Source organism: Vulpes vulpes, chromosome 4 (genome assembly GCF_048418805.1).
Source record: "Vulpes vulpes isolate BD-2025 chromosome 4, VulVul3, whole genome shotgun sequence".
NCBI classification, from domain to species: Eukaryota; Metazoa; Chordata; class Mammalia; order Carnivora; family Canidae; genus Vulpes; species Vulpes vulpes.
In genome coordinates this window covers 18,189,105-18,213,402 of record NC_132783.1, presented here as the reverse complement: position 1 = coordinate 18,213,402, position 24,298 = coordinate 18,189,105, and the positions used below count along the sequence as shown (strand labels likewise).

At 34.1% G+C, this 24,298-nt stretch overlaps 1 protein-coding gene across 16 annotated transcripts in view; it reads left to right on the top strand.

Moving 5' to 3' along the window:
- BLTP1 (bridge-like lipid transfer protein family member 1) overlaps positions 1–24,298 on the top strand; it is a 213,236-nt gene that overhangs the window by 81,992 nt on the left and 106,946 nt on the right. For all 16 annotated transcript variants that reach the window (XM_072755305.1, XM_072755320.1, XM_072755318.1 and 13 more), the window contains exons 24-35: positions 938–1,066; positions 3,993–4,112; positions 4,994–5,274; positions 10,771–11,021; positions 13,650–13,908; positions 15,252–16,089; positions 19,375–19,445; positions 20,882–21,055; positions 21,546–21,666; positions 22,667–22,813; positions 23,235–23,362; positions 23,938–24,137. In XM_072755305.1, coding sequence (XP_072611406.1) covers positions 938–1,066; positions 3,993–4,112; positions 4,994–5,274; positions 10,771–11,021; positions 13,650–13,908; positions 15,252–16,089; positions 19,375–19,445; positions 20,882–21,055; positions 21,546–21,666; positions 22,667–22,813; positions 23,235–23,362; positions 23,938–24,137 — 2,719 coding nt within the window. The remainder of the gene's footprint in view (positions 1–937; positions 1,067–3,992; positions 4,113–4,993; positions 5,275–10,770; positions 11,022–13,649; positions 13,909–15,251; positions 16,090–19,374; positions 19,446–20,881; positions 21,056–21,545; positions 21,667–22,666; positions 22,814–23,234; positions 23,363–23,937; positions 24,138–24,298) is intronic.

The following is a 24,298-nucleotide window of genomic DNA, read 5'->3' as shown; positions in this document are numbered from 1 at the left end:
TTATTATTAAGTAGAGAATTTTAGGTCTTTTCTGTGCAGAGGATTCCAGTTAGTCATATAAGAAGGAAGATACAACCTTGAAGGAAAGTACTTACTATTTATAAGTTGCTGAAGTTGAATTTTTCAGTTGTTATGCATTTTGTCATTCACAAATGAAAAGTAACATAAGCTTTTTTTTTAATAATAAATTTATTTTTTATTGGTGTTCAATTTGCCAACATACAGAATAACACCCAGTGCTCATCCCGTCAAGTGCCCCCCTCAGTGCCCGTCACCCATTCATCCCCACCCCCCGCCCTCCTCCCCTTCCACCACCCCTAGTTCGTTTCTCAGAGTTAGGAGTCTTCATGTTCTGTTTCCCTTTCTGATATTTCCTACCCATTTCTTCTCCCTTCCCTTCTATTCCCTTTCACTATTATTTATATTCCCCAAATGAATGAGACCATATAATGTTTGTCCTTCTCTAATGACTTATTTCCCTCAGCATAATACCCTCCAGTTCTATCCACGTTGAAGCAAATGGTGGGTATTTGTCATTTCTAATGGCTGAGTAATATTCCTTTGTATACATAAACCACATCTTCTTTATCCATTCATCTTTCGAAGGACACTGAGGCTCCTTCCACAGTTTGGCTATTGTGGCCATTGCTGATAGAAACATCGGGGTGCAGGTGTCCTGACGTTTCATTGCATCTGTATCTTTGGGGTAATCCCCAGCAGTGCAATTGCTGGGTCGTAGGTAGGTCTATGAAAAGTAACATAAGCTTATAAATGATGCATAGAAAAATCGTGATTCTGGCTAGTAAGTGGATTACGTAGCAGCAGGTATAAGACAGCATTTGGCTTCTTTCAAACTGTATTAATATTCTTGATAAGCTTTTGAACTCTGAACATGTGTTTAAAATGCTAACTGTTGTCAACCTGTCCCTGCTTATAGCTAGCTTGTCTCTTGGAGTGGGGACAGACATTTGTTTTTCATGTGGTATGTCGGGAGTATGAACTGGAAAGACCTAAATCAGTAATAATATGTCAGCATGGATTTGACCGTCGGTTCTGTGAGTCCAAGGTATGTTAATAAATATGTTAGTGGTATTATAAATATTCATGGATTTTTCAAAATGAAAGATTGAGATACCAACTTTAAATCAAATACACATAGCCACAAAGTTAGCATTATAGTTGTTTTCTCAAGTAATAAAATTATTTTGTAGATTTGTTAGCCAGTTATTTAGTTACAAATATCTAACATGAGGTAATTATTAAAACATAAATTCACAAACAAATGGAAATATTATAAAGATTTTATCTTACATGTTTACTGTTAACTCTCATGTTTTCTTGTGTTACTGCATTCTTTCGGATATGGCTATATATTTATGTAGAAAACTTAAAAACTGAAGCAAGAGGAAGGGTAAATTTCTTAAGTGATGTTGTTTGTGGCCCTTCCCCCCTCCCCCCCGGAACTACCTGTTCTTCTGTAATGTGGTTAGTAATGTTGGCATTTGCCAAGAAAGCATGGGAGTTTCAAAAAAATTTTTACCCTAATTCTGTAACACAAAGATAATCATTGATAACAGTTTAGTTTTTCTAATTTCTTCCCTATATGTGCTTTTCCTTTTTTCTTTTGTTATACATACTGTGCTTGCTATAATATTAGCATGAAAAATTCATCCTGCTTTTAATTTTATGTCCAAAAACCTATAACCTCTACTTATTTACCAACAATGTAGGAAATCACTATAATTGGTGATAAAATTATTTTTTTCTTGTTATAAATACATTGCCAGGATTTAGGGAATCTTTAGTTATATGTCAACTAATTAATTCCTTATGGATAATTCACACATATTTGTAGGCCTCTCCTCCTTCCCTTTTTTATTTTTTTGGTTCAAAGGTTTTATGTTGCTTTAAAATTTTTAAAAATCGACTTTATCAAGGCATAATTTTCATAAGTAAATTTACCCTTTTTAATTTACAAATGGAGTTTTGACAAATGTCTTATACACATGGGTGTAACATAACCACCAATGAAGATTTTTATCACCTTAGAAATTACTTTGTGTCCCTTTGTAGTCAGCCATTCATTATTCCATGCAACCGTTGATGTGCCTCTGTCGTTTCAGTTTAGGGTTTTTTAGGTTTATTTTGTGTGGGGGAAATACACATACTTTGTTTATTGTGCTTTGCAGATCCTATGGGGTTTGTTTTGTTTTGTTTTGTTTACAAGTTGAAGGTTTGTGGCAACCCTGCATCAAGCAAATCTGTGAGCACCTTTTTCCAACAGCATTTGCTCACTGCTTGTCTTTATGTCACATTTTGGTAATTCTTGCAATATTTCAAACCTTGTCATTATTATATTTGTTACAGTGATCTATGTATGATCAGTGATTTATGACTGGCTGAAAGCTCAGATGATGGTTAGGATTTTTTAGCAATAAAGGCATGTATATTTTTTCTACACATATGCTATTGCACACTTAGATTATAGTATATAATATAAACATAATTTTTATTCGCACTGAGGAACCAAAAAATTCTTTTTTTCATCTTTAGCAGTATTTATTTTTAATTTTTATTTAATTCCAGTAGTTAAGATATTGTATTAATTTCAGATGTACAATGTAATGATTCAACAATTCCATATGTTACTCAGTGCTTTATCAAGTGTACTCTTAATCCCCTTCACCTGTTTCATCCATCCCCCTGCCCACTTCCCTCTTATAACTATTTGTTTGCTTTCTATAGTTAAGGGTCTATTTTTTTAATTTGTTTCAGAGTTTTTTTTACTTTGTTCATTTGTTTCTTAAATTTCACATATTAATGAAATCATATGCAATTTGTCTTTCTTTGACTTATTTTGCTTAGCATTACACACTCTGGATCCATTCATCTTATTATTGTAGATGGCAAGATTTCATTCTTTTTTATGGCTGAGTAATATATATATATATCACACCCCACATCTTTATCCTTTCATCTATCGGTGGACACTTGGGCTGCTTTCATAATTTGGTTATTTTAAGTAATGCTGCAGTAAACATACAGGTACATATAGCCTTTTGAATTAGTGTTTTCTTATTCTTTGGGCAAATACCCAGTAGTGCAATTACTGGATCATAGGGTAAAATTCTACCTTTAATTTTTTCAGCAACCTCCATACTGTCTTCCACAGTGGCTACACCAGTTTGCATTTCTACCAACAGCATATGAGGGTTCTTTTTTCCTCACATCCATGCGAACACTTCTTGTTTCTTGTGTTTTTTATTTTACCTACAAAAAAATTCATTTGACTTGCTTTATTGTGATATTTGCTTTATTGCGGTAGTCTGGAATGGAATCCGCAATATCTCCAAAGTATGCCTTATTATTTTAGAACACTGAGTATAATTCAAGACACTTGTGTTCTACTCCTGGCTCTGACACTCATGAGCAATTGCAAGCTATTGAGCCAGTAATTTACTCAGGGCTACCATTTCCCCAAGAAGTTCATCAAAGTAGTAGGTGGAGTGTATGTTTTCTTCCAACCTAACCATGTCCAAATCTGTCTTAGGAGTAAAACAATATTACATTTTTGTGGATAGTCTTAGATGTCATAATAAAATTTACAACTGATATATTTATAAAAACAAGTGTGTGTGTGTGTAGTGTAGAGCATAAGAAAATCTTAAAACTTTAAACTCCTACATAGTTCTTACAATCCTGTGACACTGTTCACCTATCAGTTTACTTTGACTATTCTTTGTGAGTTTAGTAACAAGTTATATTCTTGTCCCTTTTGAATGAAAATGGTACAGACTTACTTATGATTAGTTTCTAATTAGTAAGACTTTAGTTACTGATGATTTCATTTATCATTACAAAAAAATGAGGTTTAATTGACTGGTTTTTAAAAATACATGTGTAACCAAAATTTTATTTAAATGAATAGATGTGAGTATCAAAATGGTGATGTGATGGTGAAAAATTAAATATTCAGTTCTTTTTCTTTTTAGTTGAGTTGTATTCCTGGACCTTGTCCAACTTCAGATGATTTGAAATATACTATGACTCGTTTAGCAGTAGATGGAGCAGATATTTATATTGTGGAGCATGGCTGTGCTACAAATCTAAAGGTACACTTTTGTCTGTTTCTTGGTCAGTGTAGTTCTTTTTCCCTTCTATTAAACCAAACTTCCATTTTGTTTTCTTTTTTAAGATTTATTTATTTATTTGAGAGAGAGCATGAACTGAGGGTTGGGCAGAGGGACAGTGAGAGAGAGGCAGACTCCTCACTAAGTGTGTAGCCCAACATGGGGGCTCTATCTCACAACCCTGAGATCATGACCTGAGCTGAAATCAAGAGTCAGTCTCTTAACTGACTGAGCACCCACATACCTCAAAACCTCCATTTCTTGAGATAGAACACACATTTATAGTTTGCCATCTCACAAAATACTACAGAATTCCAGGGATAGCTTTCTGTTTTTGGCTTGTCCATATTTTCTTTCAGTCTGTTTCTTAATACTTTCACTACTGTTTTACTCTGACTGAATTATTATAACTTTGCTTTATGGCAAGGATGTAAACTTGGAGGTTGCTTTTATGGCAGGGATTAAATTGGTAGTGTTTTTAAAAGATTCAATTTTGAATGCCTTTAGGTTTTATACATTTATCTCCTGCCTGGCTCTGGAAAGCATTTGTTTGCCACTTCTGCTTTATGGGTTATTGCTTAAAATTAAATCTTGTTAAGAGTCTATGGTTTTATTATTTACTACTGACGTTTCCTTCCTCCTCCTCTCGTTTTCCTTTAGACTTGTATTCTTTTCTTTTTATCATATTTTTTTAATTGAATGTCCACTTTATTCTGTTGCATTTATCATATCTATTTCCCTTTTTTCTCTTTTTCCTTCTGTCTTTCATGCAATTTGAGATAAATATCTACTCTATAGTTTATTCAAAGTTTCTTAAGAATACAGAAACTACAGTTTTATTTCATTTTCTTCATTCAATTTAGATGGGTGCAATTCGAGTTGCAAACTGTAATCTCCACAATCAGTCTGTTGGGGAAGGTATAAGTGCTGCAATTCAGGATTTTCAAGTGAGGCAGTACATTGAACAATTAAATAATTCCAGAGTTGGACTTCAGCCTGCATTACTCCGGAGGGCCTATTGGCTTGAAGCTGGGTCAGCCAATTTAGGACTCATTACTGTTGATATTGCATTAGCTGCTGACCATCATTCTAAACATGAGGCTCAAAGACATTTCTTAGAAACTCATGATGCCAGAACTAAGAGGTAAGTGAAATTTGAGGAAGTTAATAGTCCCGAGTTCAGACAAAAATTATCTTATAATTCTACTATTAGGAATAGAATAAGAACATTTTACATAAAGACCAAATATTATTGTGCTGGGTACACCTCAGTGAATGTATCAGAACCTGATATTTAAGTAAATACATTGTATATCTCATTTCTGGTAATGGTGTGGTTGATGGAAATTGTTTTTTAATGTGTTTCTAAGCCTATACTATGTGTATTAGCAATGAAATGAGTTTAAATTACTTGTTCTCCACATTTCATAGAGCACTACCTCCTTTCTCTCTCACCACAGTTATGCACTTCCAATTCATCATTCCTAGAAAACATCATTGCTATCACCGTGCACTCTACAAAACTCTTCCTTTTGCGGGCTCTTACAACTGCAGGGAGACTAAGGGGATCTAGGATCTAGTCTTTAAGAAAGGGTCATTAAGAAATAATTAGATCTGCGGTTTAAAAAGTGCCAGAGCCTCTTACTGAATCATGTCCATTTAAAAAGACAGTATAACTTTTTCCATCTCCATCTCCCCCATATAAAATTAGTATGAATTTATTTTAAAAATAGAGAAAACAATGATAAAATACAGGAAAAGAATTACCATAACCGTACCACACTGAATTTGTCATATTTGTTCCCCTTATTTTTAATGTATCTTTCTTTTTTTTTTTTTTTAAAGATTTATTTATTTATGATAGACATAGAGAGAGAGAGGCAGAGACACAGGAGGAGGGAGAAGCAGGCTCCATGCCGGGAGCCTGACGTGGGACTCGATCCCGGGACTCCAGGATCACACCCTGGGCCAAAGGCAGTCGCTAAACCGCTGAGCCACCCAGGGATCCCCCTTAATGTATCTTTCTTATACTTGAAATCATCCTGTATTTATATTTTAGAATTCTGCATGTTTGTGTTAAACGTATATCCTGGGCAGCCCACGTGGCTCAGCGGTTTAGTGCCGCCTTCAGCCCAGGGTGTGATCCTGGAGACCTGGGATCGAGTCCTGTGTTGGGCTCCTTGCATGGAGCCTGCTTCTCCCTCTGCTTGTGTCTCTGCCTCTCTCTCTGTCTCTCACATGAATAAATAAAATCTAAAAAAAAAACAAAAGAAAAACTATGTGTATCCTAAGCACCTGCCCCCATATGATAAAAAATTTTGTAAATTTCCTTTCAAACAAAAGATATACCATCAAAAAGATATATTGTGCTTTATTTAGCAATTGCCCTCATTATATTAAATACATAGCTAGTGTTTCAAAATTTGTCATTGTAAATAATAGTAAGAGGAACATTTTTTGTACATAAAATCTTTTCCCACATGTTCTTTAAATTCCCTTTAAATAGTTTCCTTAGAAGAGAATGTGACTGTGCTAAAAACTGAGCCTTTTGATAGGCATTCTGAAATTCTCAGGAAGATTATTTCACTTATATTCTCAGTGGCTTTTTTTTTTTTTTTTGTCTCACCGCATCTTTGCTGCTTTTTGTGTTTTATTATAACTGTAAGGTGATATCTCTGTTTTATTTTGCACTTCTTTATATCTGAAATTAAGACTTTTTTCATGTACTTACTGGTTTTTATTTCCTCATTTGTGAACTGCATATTGTTATTCTACGTATATTTACTTATTGGCATATTGATGTTTTCTTACCAATTTTTAAGAGTTCTTTATAAATTACCATCCTTTTAGCAGTCCCTGTTGCTAATATTTTGCAATTTGTTTCATTTTTAAATTTTTTAAATCTTACATATGAACTTTAATATTGTATATCCAAACATGTCAGTTTTTAACCTTTGTGATTTCTTGTACTAATTTGAGAAAATATTTCTTTTGCTAGTAATCACATGGCATCTATTATTTCTTTTTCTTTTTCTATTCCTTTTTGTTGTATTAACATAAACTCTGTTTCGGGGTGGGGGTTGTTTTGTTTTGTTTTAGAGAGAGCAAGAATGAGAGAGTACATGCATGCATACACGTGCAGGGGCAGAAGTAAAGAGAGAATCTTTAGCAGGCTCAGTACAGAGCCTGAAGTAGAGCTCAGTCTCATGACCCCTAAGTTCATGAGAACTGAGCTGAAATAAAGAGTTGGATGCTTAACCAACTGAACCACCCAGGTGCCCCGCTATCTGGATTTTATATGGTATATTTGTATTACTCCAATCCAGGTGTAAATAGTTTTTTTGTGAATATGTATTCAAATGCAGAGGTAAAAATTTATACATAATACACATTTATTTTTCCATTGCACCGTTTAGGTATTTTAATCTATTAATTTCCCAAAAGAACTATTATTCTAGTTTTAAAATTTTTTGAGGTTTTTATTGAGATTACATGTATTTTTTAAGTTACTTTAAGATCCTGACATCTTGTAAATCTGAGTATGGAAGCTCATGAATGGAGAATAATATTTTTTAAAACTTTAGTTTCTTTGTTAGTTATTGCTCAGGAAGCCAGTTACTATGAAGAAAGTACCTGTGTCTAATTAGGCCAGATGGTAGAACAAGGTGCTGATGAAGCTAAGGAGGTGGCACCACATTTCAAGTTCTAAGTGTTCAAATAAATCCAACCATTGAGATTGGCTTGGTTAATAATTATGAAGAGTGGGATTTTATCCTACCTGCAAGCTAACAAGTTAGCCTGCCGCAATTTCATGGGTGCTGGCAGAAAACACAAAACTCCTGGTCAGACACAAAGGACTCTATTACAACCAAAGCACTAACCAGAGTCTTGAGTGTTTGCATTGGTTCCCTGTGCCCTCCCAGTAGGGTTGCCAGATGAAATATAGGATGCCTAATGAAATCTGAATTTCAGATAAACAAGAAATAACTTTTTAGTATAAGTGTGTCATATTGTCTCATATGTTGCATAGGTAAAATTTATTTTTATTTGCTGTATCTGGTACCCCATCAATGAATCCTTTGGAGGTGACACAAAAGGCCCATGGTATATGACTACACATAGTGGAATGCATTATAGAAGAGGAATATCGAACTTAGGGATTCTACGTAAGTGGAGGCAAACCTACTTTTTTCTAGGGTGAGACAGTACCTTACCTCTTTAGGTTGTTTGCTGCCAGCACAATCCTGAGCAATGGCCTGGTCAGGACTTTGCATTCTTGACATAGCCAGCAAGAACAGGTAGAGATGTTTGGGGCATATTGGGAGTTGCTTCTCCTAACATAGTAACTCATTGACTTTCAGCTTTGGTTGCCTTTGTGCATGTTGGATTCCCAGGAGTTTTGGGGCCTATGTATATTCTTTTTTGATGTAATTGGAAAAGTTACTGAACATACAGGTCATTAGTTTCTTTAGATTAGTGTTATTGAAAAGTATGGTTCCCAAACCACCACCACAAGTGTCTCCTTGGAACTTCTTAGAAATTTTCATGACCAAGCCTTACTAGACCTCAGTCAGACACTCTGGGGATAGCTGCAGCTCTGCTCTGCATAGTACAATAAGCCTTCCAGGTGATTCTAATGCAAGCTAGAACTAGAGCATTGGATTGTAATAAGGATGGGGAAGGGAAGCTTACATTTGTTATGCAATTCCTATATTTCATATTTTATTTTATTATTATTTTTTAAAGATTTTATTTATTTATTCATAGACAGAGAGAGAAGCAGAGACACAGGCAGAGGGGGAAGCAGGCTCCATGCAGGGAGCCTGATGTGGGACTCTATCCCGGGTCTCCAGGATCACACCCCAGGCTGCAGGTGGCGCCAAACCGCTGTGCCACCGGGGCTGCCCAATTCCAGATTTTATATCAGTTGCTTTACATATGTTATATCATTCAGTCTTTAAAATAGTCTTATTAGGTGTATCAGACCATAATTTTAGAGTTGAGGAAACTGAGGCTCAGAAATGTTAACTAACTTGTCCAGGGTCCTAGAGTTGTTATGAAGTGGCACAGCTGGAATTTGAACCCATGTCTAGATGAATGCAAATCCATGCATTTTGCTAAGCTTTTTGCTATACAAATGAGGTAAAAAAGTGTGTAGAATACGTAAGATCTTTTATTTTGATAGTGATTAAAATAGTTTGCTGAGTGACTGAATCTTAATACTTTAAAATAGAGAAGTGATTTGAATTTGATAACATTTAGATGAAGTAATATGTCAAATTCTCGCTAATCCTAAATCTTTCTCACATACTTTTCCTTCTGTCCTCTAGACTGATGTTCCACTTCTATCTTGATATATTTTGTCTCATCTTTCACATCTGAAATCTTTTTGAAAGATTCCTTTTTCCTTGTCAAAACACCTTGGTTTTTTGTTTCTTTGTTTTATTTTCTTTACCAAATAGCACTCAGTATAATTTATGATTGGATATTTTGTTTGTGGCTTGTCTTTGCCTTTGTACTTCATCTGGATAAGACCGTGTCAGTTTCACCTAACACAATACTAGGCACAGATAAATATGCTCAAGAAATATAAATGAGTGAATATAAAATGAAAATGATAATACCAATTCTGTCTTCCTGTGAGGGCCCCAAGAATCCAATGAGATAATGCATGTGAAAGTACTTAGAAAAGTAGACTGTTAGGATGAGGTGATTTTATTATTTAAAGAGAAGTAAATATATATCTCCCATATTTGTATTATATATTATTTTTTTAAGAAAGGAAGAGAGTTACAATACTGACAGGCTTTTGTATGGATTACTCACAGAACCTAAAGAATTTTACACACACTTTCTCCTATTGTCTTAATACTTCAGTTGGAGTTCTTACTATAAAACTATTAGTCTTTCTCTCTAAAATATAGAATGCATTATTTTGGTTTTATTGAGAAATAATTTCTTATTTGCCCCACATTTATAGTATTTTGGTGAATTTTCCATGTGAAATATGGTCTGAAATGCTAAAGATTATAAATTATCTATTTAGTATAATCTGTATCAGATAGGTTTGTCCATTTTTTACATTAATATTTAAAATTTTTAGTCCTTTTGAGAATATTTACTACTATTTTAAAATTGGATTTAAATGTCTGATCTTTATATTTCTTCTACTTCTTTTTTTTAATATATGGTATATCTCTCTCTCTGTTCCTACTTATTTTCCTTTCATCTTGGTGAGACTATTTTTTTTAAGACAAAATAGTTTTTATTCATTCATTCATTCATGAGAGACACACAGAGAGAGGCAGAGACATAGGCAAAGGGAGAAGCAGAATTCCCATAGGGAGCCTGATAAGGGACTTGATCCCAGGACCCTGGGATCATGATCTGCACCAAAGGCAGATGCTCAACCACGGAGTCACCCAGGTGCCCCTTTTTAAAAGTTTATTTATTTATTTATTTTAGAAAGACAAAATGTTTAAAAAGACATTCCACAGTAAAAAAAAAAAAAAAATTCTATGTTTGTATTTACCTTGTCTTTTAAAAATATTAACAATTAACTTATTTTTCATTAATTATCTGCCAAAAAGTTTATTTCTTAATGAGTTTTTGTTGTTGTTTTGTTTTGGGTTCTATTTAGGTTGTGGTTTTTGTGGCCAGATGATACTCTGAAGAATAAGAGGTGTAGGAACAAGTGTGGTTGTCTTGGGGGCTGCAGATTCTTTGGTGGCACGGTAACTGGCCTAGATTTCTTCAAACTTGAAGAGTTGACACCTTCCAGTAGTTCTGCATTTTCAAGCACGAGTGCAGAGTCTGATATGTATTATGGACAGTCTCTGCTACAGCCTGGAGAATGGATTATTACTAAAGAAATTCCCAAAATTGTAGATGGTAATGTGTTGTTTTGTTACTTGTGCTAATCTTTTTAATCTTTATCCTTATGCCATTCTTAGAGAAGTTTGGTGTGATTTTGTTCAACTCAATTTTTTGAGCAGTCTTGTAGGTAGGATTCAGTATAATCTCCCTTTGTTTTGCAGGTGATTTATCTAAAGCCAGAGAAGACTAGTGAGTTATGGTTCCACAAGGCAAAAAATAGGTCTACCCTTCAGATCTATTGTTGACATTGTTGATTTTCCTAGCCAAGCTTATTCCAAGTATTTCTTTATATATCCCTTTTCTCCTAGACCTCAGCTTCTAGAGATTTACTTAAGAATAGCTGTGCTTCAAAGTAGCAGTTATTTTACCAGTTTTCTTTTATAGGAAAACTTATCAGTAGTAGTTTATACTATTGGTCCTCATATTACCAACTATTTTGCAAGATATTCACTAAAATGGAACATGTCTAGAAGAGAAATGTGGCCTTTCCTTAGACCCTGTAGGATAACATTGCAAATACATAAGTGTGGTATGAGCAGTAAATGGTGGCTTTAAATTTATTAGATTTAGATTTATCTAGTGTTTTTTCTCTGAAGACTTCAGAAATGGATTTTCCTTTGGGTTTTTTAGTTGTGTGTTCCTACAATTAAGTGCGGTATTTACTGCTTAAGTTGTCATGCTCTCAAGAAGTGAAATGTAGAAAACTCTTGATATTTTACCAATATCAAGCCTTTTTCCCTGGATCTATTAAAAAACATTAATAGCACTGTCTTTTGTCAGTAGACAAAGAGGGAGGAAAGTAGTAGTTTTAACTTTAAAAGTTCATTGATTTGCCATGGATAAGGAGCTCTTAGGAGAAAGAGCTGGACTACATATACCAAATTCTTGCTTTAATGATTTTTCACTAAATATTAATATATAAGTATGTACATCTCATTTAAGGTTGTTTGACTTCAGCAGTTTTATCTAGAATAAGAGTAGATTATCCTATAAAATCTGCAAACATCAAAACTTCTTGACATTTAAAGATAGGAAAAATGCTAAATAAAATTGATCATTTTTCTTACAATATTAATTTCTTACGTTTGAATAATAATTGTTTTTAAAGTTTTTCACAGGCATTTCCTCCTTTAATTTTCAAGCTACCATATGTGTTCTGTATTTTTTGTGTTTGTAGTGAAGAAAGTGAGGCTCATCAGTGAGACGGAGTTGCACAAAATCAAATGGCTAAGCAGAAACTAGAATCAGGGCCATCAAAGCCATTTCAGTGTTCTTTCTACCATACTATAGCTGACACTAATTATAAACACTGCTTGATTTTCTGATCTGCAGATCAAAGTTTAACCATCACAAAGGAGAGGAAGAAAATCTACAGGGAATTTCCCCCTTATTAAAGAGGGAAAAAAGCAAATTCTCTAACTGAATAAGGCAAAGCTCATTATAACTCTTATAATGTACAATAGAGGTTGTATCTCCTGTTGATTCTTTCAGGAGTTAGCTGTAATTCACAAATCACTATAAGTTTGCTCTAGAATTAACCCCTATGTAAGTATCTGATTTCTGATTGTTGAGGTTCCCAGGAGCCAAGTATAGATGTGCAGTGTTAGGATAGAATCAAGGAGGGCACATGGAAGAACTTGGACTTCCTTGGCAGGTCAGTGACCACTAGTTTCCTACCACTTAGAAGTAAATTAAATCCATTTTTCTTTAGACATTTATTGTTGATTTTTTCATTTGTGGTAGTGGAAGTGAATAATATTACTTATTGTAAGTTCTTAAGTCTTCTTACACCTTAAATTCCATATAGAACTGTATTCTGCATGGAGAGGTGTTTTCTTCTACTAGCAGGTTCCTTTTTCTTGGGTAACACAGGGATGGCTGGAGAAAACTGGGCAGGAGGTTTTTGGTTTTTTTTTTTGATCTAAGCAGTTTAGGACTCTCTCTTCATTCCCTCCGCCCCCAATTTATGTAACACATCACAGGGCTCTTATAAAAGGCTGAGGAAATGCTCCACACTAAAGAATACATGACAACTGAATGCAGTAATATATGATCCTAGATTGAATCTTGCCCTGGAAAGGGCAGAGGTGCTTTAAGGAACATCATTGGGTCAATTGAGAAAATTGGAAAGCACATGGTAGATTAGATAACAGTATTGTATAAATATTACATTTATCAAGTTGGTAGTTATATATAGTGATTATGTATTATTCCTCAGAAATAAGCATTAAACTGTCTAGGGTAAAAGGTTGCTATGTCTGCAAATTACTCTCAGTTTGAAAAGTTTTATATATATATTATATGTATTAGAGCAAATATGGCAAAATGTTTAAAATAGGTAATTCTGAGTAAGAGATATTTGATGATTTTGTATTCTTTAAAGTTTTCTTTAAGTTTGAAAATTTTCAAATAAAGTTTAAAAGAATAAGAAAAAAATCACTGTTTATGGACTCTGGATCCACACTTAATGTGGATATCTTTCTGTAGTGTTTAGTATATTGCTATGTGAAATTGGACACTTGTGCTTTTAAAAAATGGTTATATTTATGAAAACAGGGAAATGGATTAAATGCTCTTATTTTTCATAAATTGCTTTTGAAATTATTATGTTCATATAACCTGCATTTTTGTTTATTTATTCAGGTAATGTTAATGGCATAAAGAGAAAAGAATGGGAAAACAAACCAGTGGGAATAGAAGTAGAAAGAAAAACTCAGCACCTTAGTCTTCAAGTACCATTAAGATCTCATAGCTCATCCTCTTCCTCAGAAGAGAATAGTAGTTCTAGTGCTGCACAGCCTTTATTGGCTGGAGAAAAGGAAAGTCCCTCTTCTGTTGCTGATGACCATGTGGTTCAAAAAGAGTTCTTGCATAGTGCAAAAAGAGATGACGTCCAAGTAAGGTCAGTATTCAATTAGAGTTAGAAACTAGATTAGATTAGAAATTATGATAAAATTATAATTACTTAAAATTTTGGCAAGAAAAACTTTTTTCCTCCCAACTCAACCACTATAGAAAATTCTTTTCTCCTCTGAACATATTTTTAAATGTCTGTTTGCTGTCTTGCTAATTACAAAATTAATACATGTATTCATTCCAGAAATAGGAAAATGCAGAAAAATATAGTGAAAATTAATATTTCTTGTCATCCCACAGATATGAAAATTTCAGATTTTCCTCCATCCTCCTTGGCTATTTCTTATTTCCTTTTTATTTTTTTTTTAAAGATTTTATTCGTGAGAGACACACACAGAGAGAGAGAGAGAGAGAGAGAGAGAGGCAGAGACACAGGCAGAGGGAGAAGTAGGCTCCATGCAGGGAGCTCGATGTGGTACTCGATTCTGGGTCTCCAGGATCAGGCCCTAGGCTGAAGGCAGGCGCCAAACCGCTGAGCCACCCAGGCTGCCCTATTTCTTGTTATTTATTTCATATTTCCATGTCTTCCATTTTTCTCTCCATTTCTTCTTTTTCTTCTTTTCACAGCCCGCCATTTGTTAAATCTTATGAATGCTAAGGACTCTGCTCTGTACCTTTATCTCCACTCATTCTATGAGTGATTGGAGATTCATAAATCTTATGAATGCTAAGGACTCTGCTCTGTACCTTTATCTCCACTCACTCTTCCTTAGACAATTTCAATAATGGTTTGCCTTTAATTATGATCTGTAGCCAACATCTTTTAAATGTAAAGCCCCAGCCATAACTTCTGTGCCTGTGGGCTCAGCTACCTTTTGATATTTCTACTTGTATGTTTCATGGAAACCTCAAACTCAACCTATAAAAAATGACCTTGTACCTCTCATGCTCAACTTGTTCTGCCTCAGTAAATGGCACTGGCATCAGTTGCTGAAGGTAGTGATAGTGGGGTTAACTATAACTTCTTCGTCTCCTTCATCCCTCTCATTTAATTGAAGACCTGGTATATTTTGTTGGACACACTTTTAAAGGATATAAAAAATAGTCATAAATGCATTAGTGTCCATGAATTATGGATAGAAGATTATACTTTGGGGTTAAGTTTTTATTATATTGTAAGCTGCCTCAGTTTTTTTTTGATCTACATGGGATATGAACACATTGTGCTGCTTTGCTACTTTGTATGGATATCTCATTGTAAAATTTTAGATTTTCCTTTATTTGTAAAGTAAATGATTAAAATTACTAAAAAGATTTTATAAGTACTTGTATTTACACTTAAATTATGTGATGTACAGTAAATGGTAATAGCTTTGCTTTGCATTTTAGTATGCCTCCAGAAATTTCAGGAAACAGCCCCGTGTCTCCTAATACTCAGGAAAAATCAGTAGGTCAGTCTCCTCTGAGATCTCCCTTGAAACGACAAGCCTCTGTATGTTCCACTCGACTTGGGAGTACTAAAAGCCTTACTGCTGCTTTTTATGGGGACAAACAGCCTGTTACAGTTGGAGTCCAGTTTAGTAGTGATGTCTCCCGAAGTGATGAAAATGTACTAGACTCACCAAAGCAGAGAAGGAGTTTTGGTTCATTTCCATACACACCATCAGCAGACTCCAATTCATTTCATCAATATCGATCAATGGATTCCAGCATGTCGATGGCTGATAGTGAAGCCTACTTTTCTGCAGCTGAAGAATTTGAGCCTATTAGCAGTGATGAAGGCCCTGGAACTTACCCAGGTAGAAAAAAGAAGAAAAAGCAAACACAACAGATTGACTACAGTAGAGGTTCCATATATCACAGTGTGGAAGGACCACTTACTGGCCATGCAGAAAGCATTCAGGATCCCCGAACTCTGCCATTCAAAACTCATCCTTCTCAGGCTTCATTTGTTTCTGCACTAGGTGGAGAAGATGACATTATAGAACATCCATATGTTGTAGAGGTTGAGAAAACAGTAGAGAGTGAACAGATTACTTCTCAACAACCTGTGATGAATTGTTATCAGACTTATCTTACTCAGTTCCAGGTAATTAATTGGTCAGTGAAGCACCCTACTAACAAAAGAACTTCTAAGTCCTCACTGCATCGTCCCCTCGATCTGGATACTCCAACCAGTGAAGAAAGTTCATCATCATTTGAACAGCTTTCTGTTCCAACTTTTAAGGTATAAGCCAAATCATTAGTTTCTGCTGATATGTTTACTTAGATAAATCAATTTTTCAGATGTTTCCAACATTATCGGTTATTTTAACTACTCTCTGAAAGAACTTCTGAAGTCATGGCTTCAAGTATGACAATAAATCTCAGAGTTATTGATGAGTATTATAAGTCTAAGCTTCTCAACTTGATTGTCACAATGTTAATCAATTAACATATAGTCTCTGTCTACATCATGCTAAGATTAGGATCAAGTCTGAATTCAAATTTTTGTCTTAAGAAATTTTTGGAACTGATTTTAATAGCTGGTATTCTTTCTACTATTAATCTGTAACTGCTGCTGTGCAAATCCCATGCACTGGACACTTGGGATCTTATAATTTAGCAGGAATGATTATTATCCTTTTTTTTGTATATTTTTTATTGGAGTTCGATTTGCCAACATATAGTATAACACCCAGTGCTCATCCTGTTCAGTGCTCTCCTCAATGCCCATCACCCAGTCACCCCATCCCCCTACCCACCTCCCCTTCCACTACCCCCTGTTCGTTTCCCAGAATTAGGAGTCTCTCATGTTCTGTCACCCTCTCTGATTTTTCTCACTCATTTTTTCTCCTTTCCCCTTTAATCCCTTTCACTATTTTTTATACTCCATGTTTGAGTGAAACCATATAATGTTTGTCCTTTTCTTTTATTTTTTTTTAAATTTTTTTTAATTTTTATTTATTTATGATAGTCACAGAGAGAGAGAGAGAGAGGCAGAGACATAGGCAGAGGGAGAAGCAGGCTCCATGCACCGGGAGCCTGATGTGGGATTCGATCCCGGGTCTCCAGGATCGCGCCCTGGGCCAAAGGCAAGCGCCAAACCACTGTGCCACCCGGGGATCCCTGTTTGTCCTTTTCTAATGACTTCTGTAAATAGCTTCTTTTTTTAAAAAGATTTTATTTATTTATTCATGGGAGACAGAGAGAGAGAGAGGCAGAGACACAGGCAGAGGGAGAAGCAGGCTCCATATAGGAAGCCCAACATGGGACTTGACCCCGGGCCCCCAGGATCACGCCCTGGGCTAAAGATGGCACTAAACCATTGAGCTACCCAGGCTGCCCTGTAAATAGCTTCTTAAAGGAAAACTAAAAATACTTCAAAATAAATTGAGGGATAATAGCCAATATGAAAACTATTTTATGAAATTATACATTTATGAGAGAATTTTTTATGATTTTAAGAACAAAATTAAACAGGTAAAATGTTATGGAACTGATTAACTGTTTAGGAATCTTATGTGGTATATATTACATAAACACACACATATGTAAAATGTCTAAATGTTTATTCATTCTTAATTCAGATATTTATTATATACTGTGTGTCAGGCATTTTTATACAGTAATAAGGAAAATGGACATAGGACTTAGAGTTTAGATGTGGGAGACAGTTAATAGATAAACAGGTAAGTATATGATTACAAGTTGAGAAGAGTCTTACTTAAGAAGATAATCCAAAGATGCTGGGATAGAGAATAATGGGAGGTGGAGCTATATATATTGTATTGACATGAAAGGTCTATCTGAGGAGGTAATATTTAAACTGAAATTTAAATTATGAGAAGGAATTGATGATGGGAAGACTTAGGCATAGGCATGAGCCTTGCTAAAATTCTAAAGTGGGAAAGAAGTCTGCACATAAGACGGTAAGTTAGCAGGGAGACTGCTCATTTTGAGAGTAGAGACTCAAACAAGGACCAGATCATTAAGGACTTATAGACCATGGTATCAGTAGTTATAATTTCATTGAAATTTCATTAGGAAACTTGTGAGAGCTTTAAGGAAATGTGATCTCGTGTACTTTGGCTACTGAATAGAATTGAATTCTCATAAAGCAGAAGAAGTGGGATGATTACTCAGGAAGCTGCTGCATCAATCTGTATAAGAGATAATAGGGCTGGAAGTGTGATAAATGGAGTTGGAATGTATATATATATATATATGTATATATATATATATATATATATATATATATACACACACACACACACACACACTGAGCAATGTGTGTTGAATGAAGAAACATTAGTAACAAAGTTTTGGTTTGGTAGGTTTTTTTAAAGATTTTATTTATATATTTGAGAGAGGCAGGCAGAGAGAGCATGAGCAGGGGGAGGGACAGAGAGAGAGGGACAAGCAGACTTCCTGCCAAGGGGGTAGCCCACACGGGCCTCAATCCCAAGACCCCAAGATCATGACCTGAGCCAAAGGCAGACACTTAACTGACTGAGCCACTCAGTACCCCCAGAGTTTTGGTTTTAAGGTTGTGCCAATTCTTGCCCAAGATAAAGTGCCCATACAATTTCAAAATGTTCTCTATTCCATGTGAAAATATGCTAGCATATGAATTTTCCAGTATAAAACTCAATAGTACTTCTAATACAGAATTGTACCTAAGAGGTTAGAACTATTTTAGTATTTTCCATAAATTTTCTAGTTTGATTAGTCAGTCAAATTTCTGAGGTAAATAAGTCAAGGAAGGAATTCCTATCTTTAGATGATTTCAAAATAGAATATAGGTGGTAAGAAAGTTACTTTTCTCTATTAAATCTGAATAACTGACTAGCATCTAAAAGGATTATTTAGTATGAATAATCACACACATTATTTGATTTGTTATCTTTTATGGATATACAAGTTAGTTTTTCCTATAACTTAATGTTTCTGGGGGATTCTTTCCCATTTAAAAGTGGATTGTGCCAGGAGACGATTCTAAAATTAGTTTAAGAAAAGCTCAGTTTGATAAGGAATTCTGGAGGAAAGACATTTGTAGCATTTATTTTTAAGCCTTAGTTGAATAGTCTTTTACCTTCACTGTAGAATCCTCCCTGCTCTGCCCCGTCATTTGTCTGGATAATCAGACAATGAAATGCCTATTTTATACGATTTTCTCATTTGTCTATTAAGTATATTTTAAAGATTTATTTCTTAGAGAGAGAGAGAGAGAGAGTGCAAATGGGTGGAGGGGCAGACAGGGAGAGCAAGAATCCCAAGCAGACTCCATGCTGAGTCCAGAGCCTGACTTGATCTCACGATCCTGAGATCATGATCTGAGCTGAAACCAAGAGTTTGGTGATCAGCCAATTGAGCCACCCAGGTACCTACTGTCTGTTAAATATTTTTATTGTACATACAAAGTCATATTAACAAGGTAATCTGGATACTCACAAATACCATTTGATAGCATAAAATAAGAGAACAATTAACATTAAAATTCTAAAATGTGAGTAATATTTTATTATTTTAGGTTATCAAACAGGGACTCACAGCTAATTCTTTACTAGACAGAGGAATGCAACTTTCAGGATCAACTTCGAAGTAAGTAGAGATTACATATTTTGAAGTTTAAGTTATTAATATTAAGTTTAATATTTTTAAGTCTTTCTTGGTTATTAGATGTGTAGAGTTTATTCTGAGAAATAACCATTATTTACTTGACTATAAACTTTATTTATTTATTTAAAAATTTTCCCTTATAATTTAATTCTTGAAACTATGGTTTATTTAGAAACGCAATGGTTAATTTCTGCATATTTCAGAATTTCAAAAGATATCACTTTGTTTTTAATTTCTAATTTCATTTTGTAATCATATTATATGTTCTTTTTGATTTCGATCTTTACATTTTGTTGATACTTGTTTTGTACCCCAGCTTATAGTCTGTATTGGTGAGTGTTCCAACAAGCAGTACAAAGAAAAGTGTTTTCTGTGGTTGTTGGATGGAGTAGTATTCTACACATGGAGGAGTTGGTGGATGGTGTTTATTCTATAAACGTACTGGTTTGTTCATATTTTTATCGGTTGCTGGGAAAGTAGTTAAGCCTAACTAAAGTTGTTAATTTATTTGTTGATTTATATATTTCTGCCTTCAGTTCTTTTTAATATTCTTTTAAATCAGTTTTTTAATGCATTTTGAGACTCATAGTAGATTTTGTACACTGTTATGTCTGCTTATATCCTTTTATCATTACAACAGTTTCTTCCTTAGGTCCTGTAGTAATTCTGTTCTTTAAGCCAACTTTGATATTAATCCAGCCACCTCCAGTTTCTTAGGCTTAGTGATACATATGTATTCATGGAGTATCTTTTTCCATTATTATTATTATTTTTTTACTTTCAAACTATTTGTGGTATTTATACCTAAAGTGCATTTCTTATAAACAATAAATAATTGGCCTTGCATTTTATCTTATTTCATTTTTTTTATAGCTTCTCATTTTTATTAATTCATTCTTACAAATGACATTTCATTGACCATGATGGGTCAGGAATTGTCCAGGGCCTTGGAAAAATGAAAGAAAAAAAAGATTAGTTGTGGAACATTTTTTAAAAATTCATTACTGTAAAAAAATCAACTCTGTTGATTGGTGATCAACAATGGCTTGCCAACATTTATAAGCAGTTACTAGCATTTCTGTTAGACATGCTATGCAAGCTATGCAAACTTGGCATATCAAAATTAGGAAATAATAAGAATTCAGTATTGTAGTTTTCATATTTTGGAAAAGGCCCATCAGGTAAATATATCAACATTTTTTTCTTACTTGATCTATTAACCATCTTTGATCAGTTTGCATTTTTGTACCCTACTTGTCTCTGCAAAGCATTTGGGACATAAAATATCTAGTTCAATTCCACAAAATTTTTAGTTTAAATAAATGTACATTTAAGTGGTCATTCATCTTAAGGAACCTCTAACTTCTATTCTTTTTGATGGTCTTTTTAACATGTATTTTGCTTATTAAATTGTATAGTACACCATATACTCCTCTGGAAAAAAAAGGTGTTGATAACACAGATGATGAAACATTGACAGAAGAGTGGACCCTGGATCAGCCAGTCTCTCAGACCAGGACCACAGCCATAGTTGAAGTAAAAGGGACTGTTGATATTGTTCTGACTCCTCTGGTGGCTGAAGCTTTAGACAGGTACTAATTTTGTTGAAAAATATAATTTTTAACTACTATTTTATAAAATAAGTATATGTGATATGATTAGTATATGTTATATGTATTCAAAAAGAATGTTGATGGCAAATTTGGTTGAGGAAAGATGAACATATGTTCAGAAAGGTCTGTTATCATTTGTTGCTTTTTCAGCATAAATAATTGTATTGCAATATTGTAATAGTTATATTGCATTATATTTTCCATTTTTTGCATTGGCTGATGAGCTTAAAATGTTTGAACACCCAGGAACTAATTACTATGTTTGGCATTCTTACTGCTATCTCTTAATGAAGAAATAAAGGGGAAGTAATAGATTTCTCTCCCCTGCAAGGAGCTTATAGTCTATTAAGAGAGACAAAACTACCATGGAATGAAATATAGAATGGAACATAATGGAACAGTTTAGATAACCTAGACCATAGTATTAAGTGATATTTAAGTTTTTCATTTACTATTTTTCTTGCCTCAGGTATATTGAAGCAATGGTTCATAGTGCTAGTACACGTCATCCAGCTGCAATTGTAGATGATCTCCATGCCAAAGTCCTCAGGGAGGCTGTCCAAAATAGCAAGACTACCTTCTCAGAAAATGTAAGAACTTTTTAATTCAATGAGTATAGCAAATTGAATACTCTTCATGTGTATATGCTATCTGAACTTGAGGGAAATTGAATGTATTAAAATTTTATTAGCCATTTAAATTAGAATACATGGACATTTCTAAATAGTCTTTATATGTTGTTGGGTCCTTAAGAGTTACTATGTATAACTATACTATGGATTAAATAGCAATAAAATATTTATTAAATTTGTAGCTTTATTTTTTCTTTTATTTTGGAAGTAGCTTAATTGTAAGCCTTTCCTAAAGAACTAAGTGAATGAGCATTCTTCAGGCTGATACATTCATTTTCTAAGAAAGTAAGACTGCATGTTATTTTGACTTTTCTCTGTGATAATTTATATCTTAATTTTTTGAGATTATTTTTGCTCACCTCAGTGAATCAAGTCATCATCTCCTGGTGTGTGATAATCTACTTATACTGTATTTCTAGCTATGGAGCCAGTTTCTTAACAGTCATATCCTGGTGCTCTTCTGGTGATTGTCCATATGACTTTCAAATTTATCTGGGTCATATTTGGGCTAGAGACCCTTTAGAGGCAAGGTTAAGTGAGACTATTTTTAATGATCCAGTTATTCAAAACATATATAGGCAGTTAGGGTAGAGGAGTACACATCAAAAGAAATTTGAAAATATTCCCAGTCAACAAGGAGCCAGTTATCAAATCCCATAAATGCTCTCAAATAAATACATTAGTGATTCTAAAATAATACCTATTGCCATTTTTTTTCTGTCTGTTTCTCTATAGACTGGTTTCACTTTATTTTATATCATTTCTTTCAGCTCTGAAGCTGCCAGTATTTTTCCTAGCTTTTTGGGGTTTGGACTTTAAGAGTATGGGGCCTAAACTGGATTGCAGCTGGCATATAGATGTGCATAAAGGAACAGAGTGAATAAGCCAGTTGCTATTGTGGATGATGTAGAAATTATGAAAATTCTGTGAAATAACAATTCTACTTTAATCTCTTCAGCTATCTTCCAAACAAGATGTTAGAGGAACAAAAACTGAGCATGCTACTATAGGAACAACTAACCAAGGACAAGCACAGACAAATCTTATAACGAAGCAAGATAATGTAACAATTAAAGGTCTGCAGGCTAATGTTAGCATACCAAAGGTAACAATTTAATATTTTAAAATATTTTCCTGTAAGAGGAGAACATTTTGGTGGTTTTTATCCTTTATGTTTTAAACTGAATGGTGATAGCATAGATTATCATATCAAAAAATATATCTTGTTTCTTTAATGATCTAATATAAAAATTAATATAATATAGTTTACTTAAGTGTAATATTGGGGAGTATTTACTAAAATATTCCACATCCATCCAATAACAATTGAATTATGATTACTTTATGAGTCTGTGTTCATATGCTTTATCTTCATTACTCTCAGACACATAGATATACCATTCTTTTTTTTTTTTTTTTTTTAGATATACCATTCTTAACAGTAGTTTTTAATTTTCTTGAGTATCTTATGTTTAAGTGATAATGTTTCACTTTATCCCTGAAATTTGTGACATTTTGTGTGTTAGGTAAACTTATGTTTGTTACAAGCCTCCGTGGAAGAATCTCCAAGTACAGCTCCTAGTAAAAGTGTGACTCATGTTTCTCTAGTAGCTTTGTGTTTTGACAGAATTGCTACGCAAGTTCGTATGAACAGGTAAAGAAAGATTGTATTAATTGAAACCATAGTTTTCTTATTGGATGTAAAAGCAAACCATAACCATTTTAATACATTTCTGAAAATTCTAATGTTAAAATTCAAAATTGATATTGGAATTTCAAATACCACTATAGATTAGCAAAGTAGGGGATGCTCCTGGGTGGCTCAGTCAGTTAAGCATCTGCCTTCAGCTCAGGTCATTATCCAAGGGTCCTGGGATCAAGCAGCACATCAGGCTCCTTGGTTAGCAGGGAGCCTGCCTCTCCCTCTCCCTCTACCTGCCACTCCCCCTGCTTGTGCTCTCTCTATATATATGTCAATTAAAGAAATAAAATCTTTAAAAAAATTAGCAAAGTAGGTTTTTAAAAGTTTGTACTGTTTTTACTCATACTATTTTTCAATAAACACTGAAGAATTTGTTATTAATATTGGTTTAATTAAAATAGTGGAATTTTTAAAAACTACTTATTAAATGGTTTAATGAACTGTATTACTTAAATGTTAGCCATCATGGGTTTTTTTTTTCTTTTTCTTTCTTTTTTTTTTTTTTTTCTTTTTCTTTTTCCATAAAGAGGTGTGGTTGAGGAGAGTTCAAACAATACAGAACCCGGTAGAACATCAAATTTTGATAGGTATGTCCATGCCACTAAGATGCAGCCTCAGTCATCTGGATCTCTCCGATCAAATGCTGGAGCAGAAAAAGGCAAAGAAATTGCAGCCAAGTTAAATATTCATCGAGTTCATGGGCAACTAAGGGGTCTCGATACAACAGGTAGGATTCTATAACAAATCGTTTTTTCTTTGACATGTATAAATGTAAGAGGATTTTGCAAAATCCCTTTGCAAAAGGGAACGTTTTTCTTTTTGGAATATTAATACAATTTGAGTATTTTATAAGAGAAAGATATCTCTGCATTTATTGAACACATGATA